We start from the raw sequence: 12,088 nt of genomic DNA on the forward strand, positions 1-12,088 counted from the left end.
TGCATTGGGCCACAGGGTTGAAATCTGAAGCCTAGAGACATTGGTCAAAATATTGACCTATATCCTAAAAGCTTAATACCTGTGATAGTGAAAGAAACCTGTACCCATGGATTACAGCTGAGCAGCAGCGCAGAAATGAAGTACTCCCTCCTCTATCCATTTGAATAAGTATCACATCTATTTTTCTAATTTCTATATCTTGATTTATAGGTAAACTGGTTTAAGAACAGAGATGAAATGCTGGTTGTGCTTCCTAAGCTGGACAGCAGTTTAGAAGAGTATCTAAGCTTGCAAGAACAGTTGACGGACATTGAAAAATTGCAAGGCAAATTACTAGAAGAGTTAGAATTTCTAGAAGGAGCCGAAGGAGTGGATCACCCATCTCATACATTGCAGCACAGGTATCGAAATATCTATGCTTCTACAGTGCATTTATTTGAGGATCTTAAAGCTTTGTTTAATATTGCACTGTTAGCACATTACAGCTTTTTATGAATAGGATGCTGTATGCACACTGGTTAATTTTATAACGCTTACTTCGAACCCGAGACTGACAGCAGTGAGAAACCTGTTCTCACAGTGCAAATACAATTAGTGTTTAATATATTTGTTTTTAACTTTTTATAATATGTAATCTGTGAAAATTATAAAACAGATTTTCAGATCAATTGAGTTAGTACTGCTTTGATCGGTGTAGTTAAATATTTCTCATATGGCGGTTAATAGATTCCCTGACTTCTATAACTCAGGTATTCTGAACACACCCAGCTGCAATCACAGCAAAGAGCTGTTCAGGAAGCAATCCAAGTGAAGCTGAATGAATTTGAGCAGTGGATAACACATTACCAAGCTGCTTTTAATAATTTAGAGGCAACACAACTTGCAAGTCTTCTTCAAGAAATTAGCACCCAAATGGACCTTGGTATGAAATAAATAGTATTGTATCCTTCTCTAGGTATTTTTATCCATGATAAAATAATTGAACTAGTATTTAAAACCAAATGTTTTCTTAACAAATGACTTAAAAGTATGTTTGTAATACTCTGGTTTTATACATATAAAGATGTGATTTTAAATTATGGTCATATTACATATGTGATCACCAATAGTTACAGGAAAATAGTTAAAATTTTATCTCTTTCTTGAAAGGTCCCCCAAGTTACGTACCAGCAACAGCCTTTCTACAGAATGCTGGCCAGGCACATTTGATCAGTCAGTGTGAACAGCTAGAGGGAGAGGTTGGCGCATTTCTTCAACAGAGGCGGTCTGTTTTACGTGGCTGTCTTGAACAGTTGCATAACTATGCAACAGTAGCTCTTCAGTATCCCAAAGCTGTGTTTCAGAAACACCGAATTGAGCAGTGGAAGACATGGATGGAAGAACTCATCTGTAACATGACCATAGAACGTTGTCAGGATCTCTACGGGAAGTAAGTTGACAGCACAATGGATTTGCCTAGTAATTTAATACTTGCTACTTTCAAGATATCTTTATATTAAGCGGCAAATGTAAAACACTAAAGTTTTGTTTTTATATTAAAATGCAATAGTCTTTCCAAGGACTGTTTCTTTTTAAAGTGCTATTACAGAAGTTTTAAAAAGATAATAGAGAATATCTTGTAAAGTGTGGTCACAGCTTCATCCATGTAGTGACAAAACAGAACTATAAATATTGTTGCTTTATTTTGTGATTAGTGGCTGTGCACAGCTCTAGGAAAGTGACCGTCATGGTTTAAAACAAAACAAAACCCTACCCCACACCAAGCAGAGTTTTGATCATGAAAAAGAAGTGCCTGAGACTCCATGAGGTCACTAGGGACTTTGGCATTGTTATCAAATACTACAATGATGGGTGGTAGAAAAACTCAAAAGCACAGTGAACTGGTATTTAGTAGCATGGTTAGTGGTTTTTAACATTAATTGTACTTCTGAAATTAGGAGACTTCTAGCTTGTTGTCCACAAATTGATCCTGAGAATAGATTTTAGTGTTAATGCTGGATTATAATCAAAAGGCAGAAAGGTAGGATGTCCATTGACTTACATCGGTGCTATTCTAAATTTATTGCCAACTCATTCCCTAAAAAATGTTGAAAGGTGACACTGAAGAAGGAAGACTTTATTTTAACTCAAAAAAAAAAATTTGCTAGATCAATATACTCAGTGCATCTACTGTATTAGAGAAGTTCTGGAAACAAAGGATCGAATTCTGGGTAATGAAGGGGAAGTGAACTTAAACTCTCCACCTCGATAAAAGGAGATGCATTCAAAACAAAAGCAGTGTTAATTTGCATTTGTATCCTGGCTTAGATCAACTCTCATGATTTCTTTTTGTGCCAAAAGTAGGGGGGGAAATGTGGGTGGACATCATGACTTGGGTCAGGCACTTGTATAGAAGCAGACTAAAACTGGTTTGGAAGAACCAAAATTTTCAGAAAAGGGGGTGGGGGGTGGGAATCTTGTGAATTTTTTGCCATCTTTTTTTTTTTTTTTTTGACCGAGAGACTTGATCTACACCAGAGCTGTCCATGCACTATTGTACTCCATGTCAGGAGCCATTGAATGAGTTACAAGTCCATGATTTGACAGAAGAGCCAAAGTAGGGTGGCCATCGTCCACTTTGTTCACATCTAGAATTTGGCCCCAAATATTTGATGATTCAGTTCCTGTTTAAATATGGAGTACTCTTCCTAAGGAATGGAATGCAGCTTGTTAGAGCGTCAGAAAGGAGAACTTGTCATTTTGTTGTCATTTTGCAGGTATGAAATGCAGTATGCTCCTCAGCCACCTCCAGCTGTATGTCAGTTCATAACTGCTACAGAAATGACTCTTCAAAGATATGCAGCAGATATAAACAACAGACTAATCAGACAGGTGGAACGTTTGAAACAAGAAGCAGTCACTGTGCCAGTTTGTGAGGAACAGTTGAAAGAAATTGAACGTTGCATTAAGGTTTTCCTTCATGAAAATGGAGAGGAGGGGTCATTGAGCCTAGCAAGTGTTATAATATCTGCTCTTTGCACCCTTACAAGGTGAGCTGTCTGTTTATAAAATATACTATAGGTAGATGATCTCATGGTACCTGGATAGGCTGCCCCCTTTGAGACCCTTTTCCAGTCCCCTTGGTGTACCCTTTCCAGTTTCAGGCCTGTGCCTCCACTTCTTTTTGTGCTGGGGGTCTTGTGATCCAACCACTGTCTCTGGGTTACAGCCCCCCTGGCTACCACCTGTGACTAATTCAGGAGATCCAGCTGGGGTTAGATACTGCAAGGTTTCCCTTTGGGGAGCCTTGTGACTGTATGTGTGTGTAGTAATGCAGAAACAGCTGATTTAAAAAAAAAGAGCATGATTTATTTTTCCCAGAGATACTCAGTGCTTAGAGAAGTGGATTTAAAATAAGAAACCTACATGCATATTTCCTTACCTAAGCTTTTAACCTCTTAATCCATAGCTCAGGCGGGTCTGGCTTATTCCCCATCTCTTGAGTTGGGTGAAACAGTCTGTCCTGCTTGCAGCTTTTGCCCCCAGTCCCTGAATGTCAGTCACTGTTAGCCTTTTCACGGTCACATCCTGACCAGCCTCTCTGACCACTTCCCCACCTATTTTTCTGCCAGAAGCACCTTTTAAACTTGTCAGGATTTTCTGATCTTTCAGGTTCTCCTTTGATCCCAGTTCAACTTTGGAAGAGTAAAACAACCTAGCTTGGATGAATCCAGCTAGGTGGTTTCCCCCCCACACACCACCACACTTGATGGCCCAGCCACTGTTATCTTAATTCCCTTGTAGCTGCCTACCTAAGAGGCTGTCTTATCTGTCTCATTGTTTCTCTTCTTACCTGGCTCCTCAACACCCTTTTACAGCCTCCTTTGATTTCACTCTATGCATTTAGGCAGGCAGCAATACACAATTGCTGGGAAACGGTCACACAGTATTCATCAGAAATATAACAGACATTTTCCCAGGTCATCACAGATGACTATATATTCCTTTTTTGGCCAAAAAAGGAAATTTTTTTTACACTTGAGTTATTGACTTTAATTAGAAAATCACATTAAATTTACATATTAATATCAATTTAATATCAGTATTAGAAATCTAAATTACCATATTGCCTAGAATATACTATAAAATATGTTGCCTTTTTTTAAGATCTGTTCCATTCCATGTTTTTATGGCTAGCTTATCAATTTAAGTGGTAGCAAAGTAAACTTAATATGCATTAGCACATGTGCTTTTACTTGTCTAACAGAAATATTGCTTCATTTAGACGTAATCTAATGATGGAAGGTGCTGCATCTAGTGCTGGAGAGCAACTGGTTGATCTGACTTCAAGGGATGGAGCCTGGTTCTTGGAGGAGCTGTGTAGCATGAGTGGGAATGTTACATGCCTCGTGCAGTTGTTGAAGCAATGTCATCTGGTCCCACAAGACTTGGACATTCCAAACCCAATTGAAGCATCAGAAGCAGTTCACTTAGCTAATGGAGTTTACATCTCACTTCAGGTGAAGTGTACTTTTATGCCATTGTTTTTTTCCCCAAAGACTTCGGTGGAGCCATATAGTTTGTTGTGTTCCAGAAATTCTCCTAAAAAAGTATTTATAATTATTTTACATTATCACCAGAAGTCTTTCATCAGGAATTAGTCTTAAATATCCCATTTATTCCCTGACTCTCAACCTATTACGTTTACTATCTTTACTTCATATTTAAATGACTAAAACAAACTATTAATGCAACCCAACATTTTGAAAAAAGTTACTATTTATTAACCATAATGAGATATAGAAGATGGAGATAGTAACAAATTAGTCAAAATAACAGCTTTATTTCTTGCTGTTATTTCATATTATTCCATGACCCCTATCACTGGGAGTCCAAAAAGGTTTCCAAATAGTGTTTAAAATTTCTCATTTCTATTTATTTCTAGCTACAGTTTATTCCCACCCCCCCACAAAAAAAAAAAAAACCAAAAAACCACAAGCCGTTTGAAACACACTAAAGGAATACTTTACAGGCCTCAGCTCCCAGACGTGGGAGGGGGGAAATTAACTATCTTCCTTTTTCCCTCCAGAAGAGTGCTAACTCATAGAAACTTTTCACTTTAAGGGCAACTCTGAATCATATGGATCAATTTCTTGGTTTTCACCAGCCATCCGTTTGGCTATGACAGGTGTGACTGTTACATTTTTGAGGATTGTCGTGCTCCCGAGTCACTTTTCAAAAGCACTCTTTACCCACCTTTATAAAGGGCTTTGAGAGTCTCTGAAGAAAGGTGCTATTTTATAAGTGCAAAGCATTAACCCGTGTTTCAGAAGCATGCATATAACTTAATTGCACTGCACACAAATATGGCCATATTTCCTTTTGAGTTCTTGGATGAGACTTGAAAATCTTACTAAACTAAGCTAACTAACCTTTCTTTTGGTGCATCCTGTCTTGTTTTGGAGATGGAGGGCACTGGCTGATACCTTACACAATCTGCTTTAGCCCTCAGATGCATTCTGCTTAGTGAAAATAGTGGTTCTCAAAATGAAGTCTCTGTACTACCAGTTAGTCCTTGCAGAGCTGGTTGGTCACCTGGTGCTATAACTCCTAATTTCTAGTTGCTAAACAGCAGTCAGATAAGCTAAAACTACTTTAAATGTTTTCCAATTATTTTTCTGTACAGAATTGGTTATTTGCTACAGAGTGGTGGTTCAGTAATCTGCATAAGTCATGAAAAGGTGACAAAGTGGGCAACAAGACACTTTCTCTAAGATATTGCCGTTACTACTTAATGTTTTAAAACCCTTTGGTTTATGTAAAATGCCATTGCTTTAGGTTTAGAACATCTAAATTCAAAGTTACAGGGCTTCCTATTCTCAATTTATATGATAAAATATTTGAAGCAAGTTTCTGATCCTTTTGCTAGTCAATAGTCTATTGTCTTCAAACAACCTTTACTGTAGGTGGCATAATTATAATATAAATAAGGCATTGCATAGGACACCTAAAAAGGGAAGAAGCTATTTTTTTTCTTATTCTTGCATATTTCTGACAGGAATTGAACTCAAACTTCAGGCAGATCATTTTTCCAGAAGCTCTTAGGTGTTTAATGAAAGGAGAGTACACTTTAGAAAGTATGCTTCATGAACTGGACAATCTTATTGAACAAACAACTGATGGAGTCCCTTTGCAAACACTGGTTGAATCTCTTCAAGCTTATTTAAGAAATACAGCTATGGGGCTAGAAGAAGAAACACATACTCATTACATTGATGTTGCAAGGTACATAGTTTTGTGTGTGTTTCCTTTAGTTCAAATTCAGTATGTTTTGCCATATTCTAACCCACCATATCCAATTCTTGGTTTGTCTTTAGTTTGATTATTTGTCACCTAACAATGAATAATAGTAAAATGAGTATAAATGTGAGATTATGAAAACTTTTATATTTTAATCAGCATAAATTAGACATTAAGATACATTTGATGTTTGGGGTATTTCCCAAAGTGTACAGGCAACACAAGACCATTCTTTTAGCCAGACACTTTTGTGTTAGAGATTTAAAAAGAAAAACTTAGGAAAATATGGAGAGACGAGATTTCAGGAGAGCAAGTGTCTCTAAAATCTGAGAAGGTTGTGAACTGGAGTGAGGAATTCATAATTTTTGCAGTTCCTGCAGCAGCCACTGTTTGAATGAGTTTTCTGCACAAGACTTCCTGGTCAGATAGAATCACCAGTGGCCATAGGTATTTTTGGTACCAAAAAAATCTTAACCCCTTTATCTTTTTCCTAGAATACTTCATGCTCAGTATGGTGAACTAATTCAGCCAAGAAATGGTTCAGTTGATGAAACTCCAAAAATGTCAGCTGGTCAAATGCTTTTGGTTGCATTTGATGGAATGTTTGCCCAAGTAGAAACTGCATTTGGCTTGTTAATTGAAAAGGTATGGCTTTATTTTTCAAAATATCCTTGAGGCATAAGGCATTTATAAAACAAGAAAATAATCCTTTCCTTACTTTCATTCAGCTAAACAAGATGGAAGTACCTGTTGCTTGGCGTAAAATTGATATAATCAGGGAAGCCCGGAGCACTCAAGTTAATTTCTTTGATGATGATGATAATCGACAAGTTCTAGAGGAGATTTTCTTTCTAAAGAGACTACAGACAATTAAAGAATTTTTCAGACTCTGTGGTACATTTTCTAAAACTTTGTCAGGTAAATATGCATGAATGTAAAAGAAACCATTTTTGTTTCATAGCAATAGGAAACCTCCCTGTTCTACACGTTTTTACCTGTGATCTGAGTACAGAATGAAACTAATCTGTATTTTTGTAACTTACATAGTTTAAGATGCTAGTGTCTAGAACAGGGGTCTCAAACACGTGGCCCGCAGGGTTCTTCCCTGCAGCCCGCCAAGCTCCACACGATTTCTGTCCCCTCCCCAGCGTGCCACGTCCCCAGCCTACCTCCAAGCCAGGGGTGGGCAAACTACAGCCCCGGGCCGCATCCGGCCCATGGATTTGCCAACCCTGTGGTGCTGAGGGCCCCACGCCCTGCACCCCAACTCCCTGCCCTGAGCCCCCTGCCTGCGCCCTGAGCCCCCTGCCTGCACCCTGCACTCCCTCCTGCACCCCAACCCCCTGCCACACCCCGCACTCCCTCCTGCACCCCAACTCCCTGCCCTGAGCCCCCTGCTGCACCCCGTGGGCAGGGGTGGGGATGGAGTCAGGGGCGGGGGCAGCGGCCCTCAGGCCAATGTATGAGTCCTCATGCTGCCCTCCTGGTGATTCGAGTTTGAGACCCCGGTCTAGAAAATAAATGTAAATTCTGTCATGTAATAATGTTGTTGTCTGTGCAGAAAATAAATGAACTTTTTCTAGATACACAAAATGTTTATATGAAATATTGTTTATTTTTTAAAGGATCAAGTTCACTTGAAGATCAGAACACAGTAAATGGACCTGTGCAAATTGTCAATGTGAAAGCCCTTTATAGAAATTCTTGTTTTAGTGAAGACCAAATGGCCAAACCTATAAAGGCATTTACAGCAGATTTTGTGAGACAGCTTTTAATTGGCCTTCCAAATCAAGCCTTGGGGCTTACCTTGTGCAGTTTCATCAGTGCTCTGGGTGTGGATATCATTGCTCAAGTAGAGGCTAAGGACTTTGGAGCAGAAAGCAAAGTTTCTGTGGATGACCTGTGTAAGAAAGCTGTAGAACACAATATCCAAATTGGCAAGTTCTCACAGTTGGTCATGAACAGGGCAACAGTATTGGCCAGTTCATATGACACAGCATGGAAGAAACATGATTTAGTGCGCAGACTTGAAACCAGTATTTCTTCTTGCAAGACTAGCCTTCAGAGGGTGCAATTGCATATTGCCATGTTCCAGGTAAAACCATATGTAAACTCTTTCCAAAATTGTTCATCTAAAAATATGCTTCAGTTATGTCATGCAGGTACATAAAATGCATATTGCTTGTGGAGTGTATAATGAATGTTGGTGGTTTTTAGTAAACTTAATTTAGTTTTCAGTTTTTAAATTTTGTTTAATACACAGATGCGGAAGAATAGCGTAGCATGCTGGTGGTAGCTTGTGGAGTAGTCTTCCTTTTGGAATGTTTTGTATGTTTTAGAAAAGTGGAGTAGGAAATTGTTTTTTATTTTAAATGTAAATGAGTTGTTTATAAAAATAATAAGCAATAACAATTAAAACATTAATTGCTAAACTGTTTCATAGATGTCTTCTCAAATATTCTGTTTGTTAACCTGTGATGGGTTTAAAAAAAAAAGTATAAAGTGTAATCCGTTTTCCTTTAGATTAAGGGTACATAGATAAATATTTTTCTGAAGGGTTAATAATAAATGGTTAATTTAGTCCAACAGGACAGTACATTATTTATATCCATGGCATATAACCATCTGTATCACTTTCTACTGATGTTCATAACTATCTATGATGCCTGCTGCTTATATTTGTAACATATTTGCCATTTATTAATTGTTTAACCCTTTATAAATATATCCTTGATATAAAATGTAACCATGATGTTAGAATTAATGTCGTCTTATAAAAGTTTAACATTTTTGAAAGAAATGATATAAACTTCAATACAAATATTTTTTCTGAAAAAGTGGCAGCATGAAGATCTCCTTATCAGTCGCCCACAAGCCATGTCCATTACTCCTCCACCCCGTTCTGCAATTTTAGCCAGCATGAAAAAGAAACTTCATACGCTCAGCCAGATCGAAGCTTCAATTGGAACAGTTCAGGTATTTTCTTTTTTTGGGTGTGTTTTTGCAGCATGTATAAATGTGAATTCTTTCTCATTGTGTGGACTGCGTTAGTACATTCCAAAAGTGTCCACCTCTTGCTCACCATAATTCTGGATATTAGCCAATGTACGCTAACATCTTTTACCTGGCCTTGTTAGTCTGAGTTGCCTTTCTCTGTCCCACCTTTTGCGTAGTTATTCCATTACTTCATCCCTCTGCCTCAGCAGACACAGCATTCTCTGCTTGGGATGGCAGGAAATTTGCTCTATGACTAAATACCCAGGTATACAAAGCATCCTTCTCCTGAAGGCTGAGACACTTATCCTTCAAGAGGAAGGGTAGTCCCATGGGTAGAGTTTTGGGTTTTTTTAAACCAAAGTCTTTGTGTTTTTTTGCAATTTTTTGGTTGATCATTTCCTCAATATAGGAGAAGCTAGCAGCACTTGAAGCAAGCATTGAGCAGCGTTTGAAATGGGCAGGAGGTGCCAATCCTGCATTGGCCCCAGTCCTACAAGATTTTGATGCCACTATTGCTGAAAGAAGAAACCTTGTCCTTAAAGAAAGTCAAAGAGCAAGTCAGGTACTATAAGCTATTTCATTGAAAGTTTTGTTCAGCCCTACTACAGGTAGAGTTTGGAAAATCTCTGGTGCCAGTAAGGGCAGTTGACTATTTTTGGGAATTCCAACTGCTTTTAAATTAGAAAAATTTATATAATGTTATTGCCCATGAATTGACACAGTTGTTACTACTGCCTGCTTTGAGTGCTCTTGTCTAGAAGTAGACTTGCAGATAAAAGCCTTGAAGCTTCATTGTGTTTTTATTTGATGTAATATGCAATTTAATTGGGGTGGTTCTCACTTTTTCTACTTTGTAGGTTACTTTCCTCTGCAGTAACATAATTCATTTTGAAAGTTTACGCACTAGAACAGCAGAAGCTTTGAGTCTTGATACTGCATTGTTTGAACTTATCAAACGTTGTCAACAAATGTGTTCATTTGCATCACAGTTTAACAGTTCAGTCTCTGACCTGGAGCTACGTTTACTTCAGAGAGTGGTGAGTGAAGTTAATGGGGGAGACGGATTGTAAAACACAACATAATTACCAAACTTATGAATGGCTTCTCCACTTCATTTTCACTTACTAGTTTTGTGTGCTTGTTTTAGCAAGTAAAGGGTATTGGGTTAAATCCATTTAGTCGTAAACATAAAATGGAAGTACTTGTATAGTAAATTATTGTATCTAGATGGAGCTTAAAATTTTCTTTTTTCAGGGCACCAATCTTGAACATCCTATTGGTAGCTCTGAATGGCATCTCTCAGCTCACAAACAACTAACCCAGGACATGTCTACGCAGAGGGCAGTGCAAACAGAGAAAGAACAGCAGATAGAAACAGTTTGTGAAACAATTCAGAATCTGGTTGATAGTATTAAAACTGTGCTCACTGGTCACAACAGACAACTTGGAGATGTCAAACATCTGCTGAAAGCCATGGCAAAGGTAATGCCCAAAATTTCCATTGTTTTGTTACAGAAGACCTACCTAGTGTTCAAGAAAAAAAAATTACCAGGGTATTCATGTTAGGCTACCTCATGGTATCCCCTAAAATTAAATATTTAATAATGGTGATTCCTGCTCACATACATAGGGTTGAACCGATTAACACTTTGAGATCAAAGAAATTTTACTCAAGGGTCTATTGAGTAAAGGGGTTCAGGTCGGAGTGATACAGGTTGATCAGATATTGGTAGACCTAAAGCTTGCCTTTTTTGTACGTATGTCTCTGTTTCTGTTTTAATCCACACGCGCGCACAAACCTTTTTAAAATGCTGGACATGTCCAACATTTCCTTTTCAGGTTAGATAAATCTGAAGAAAAATTTTCTTATTGAAATTACAGTCACTTATGTACATGGTGTTCATAGGAAAACCCATCAAAGGCTGTAGAGGCAGGGCAACTGCTAAGCTTTTCTAAGATACAGAACAAAGCAAACATGAATCTTAACGCCTAGTTTCTTTGTTTATAGGATGAAGAAGCTGCTCTGGCAGATGGTGAAGATGTTCCCTATGAGAATAGTGTTAGGCAGTTCTTGGGTGAATATAAATCATGGCAAGACAATATTCAGACAGTTTTGTTTACATTAGTTCAAGCTATGGGTCAGGTCCGCAATCAGGAGCATGTTGAAATGCTGCAGGAAATAACTCCCACCCTGAAAGAACTCAAAACACAGAGTCAAAGGTAAAGCTATATCTTTTGTATGGGTGTAGAGAATTTTCTTTTCTGTTTACATATGTAAATAAATCCAGACACACATACCATTCTAGTTCTTTTCCAGTCTGTTTGCAGAATTTCACTTCATTTTTACTCAGGTTTTCATCTGGGATTTTCAAGTAGCATACTATAGCTGAATGTATAAATATTTGTATTGACTTTATTATGTTTCCTAGTGTCTACAATAATCTAGTGAGTTTTGCATCACCCTTAGTCACGGATACATCAAATGAATGTTCAAGCCCAACATCAACTACTACATATCAGCCAACCTTTGCTGCAGGTAACATTTGGGAAAGTATCAAATCAAACATGGAGAATTTTTTAGCAAAAATAAATAGAAAAATAAAGAACTAAATCTCTACAGGTATACTGTTTTGGCACACTTACTACACCTATTTCTGAAAGAGAAAAAAATCAAACTTGGTGGAACAGGTATTTCTCACAGACTACGTGTGTGTATACCAAGTTTTAATTAAAAATATTAGTTTTATCCAAATTCAGTTTGAACTGTTAGTCTGAAAGGACAGTTCTTAAATAGCTGATCGAATTTTCATTC

The 12,088-nt window shown here is 37.8% G+C and overlaps 1 protein-coding gene across 2 annotated transcripts in view; it reads left to right on the plus strand.

Moving 5' to 3' along the window:
• SMG1 (SMG1 nonsense mediated mRNA decay associated PI3K related kinase) overlaps positions 1-12,088 on the plus strand; it is a 116,152-nt gene that overhangs the window by 99,966 nt on the left and 4,098 nt on the right. For both annotated transcript variants that reach the window (XM_074965387.1, XM_074965388.1), the window contains exons 46-60: positions 211-401; positions 750-922; positions 1,150-1,429; positions 2,757-3,029; positions 4,265-4,499; positions 6,038-6,264; positions 6,774-6,924; positions 7,008-7,197; positions 7,905-8,374; positions 9,118-9,255; positions 9,686-9,838; positions 10,134-10,313; positions 10,531-10,758; positions 11,285-11,496; positions 11,706-11,812. In XM_074965387.1, coding sequence (XP_074821488.1) covers positions 211-401; positions 750-922; positions 1,150-1,429; positions 2,757-3,029; positions 4,265-4,499; positions 6,038-6,264; positions 6,774-6,924; positions 7,008-7,197; positions 7,905-8,374; positions 9,118-9,255; positions 9,686-9,838; positions 10,134-10,313; positions 10,531-10,758; positions 11,285-11,496; positions 11,706-11,812 — 3,208 coding nt within the window. The remainder of the gene's footprint in view (positions 1-210; positions 402-749; positions 923-1,149; positions 1,430-2,756; positions 3,030-4,264; positions 4,500-6,037; positions 6,265-6,773; positions 6,925-7,007; positions 7,198-7,904; positions 8,375-9,117; positions 9,256-9,685; positions 9,839-10,133; positions 10,314-10,530; positions 10,759-11,284; positions 11,497-11,705; positions 11,813-12,088) is intronic.

The sequence above is a fragment of the Natator depressus genome, chromosome 10 (assembly GCF_965152275.1).
Source record: "Natator depressus isolate rNatDep1 chromosome 10, rNatDep2.hap1, whole genome shotgun sequence".
Classification (NCBI taxonomy): domain Eukaryota; kingdom Metazoa; phylum Chordata; order Testudines; family Cheloniidae; genus Natator; species Natator depressus.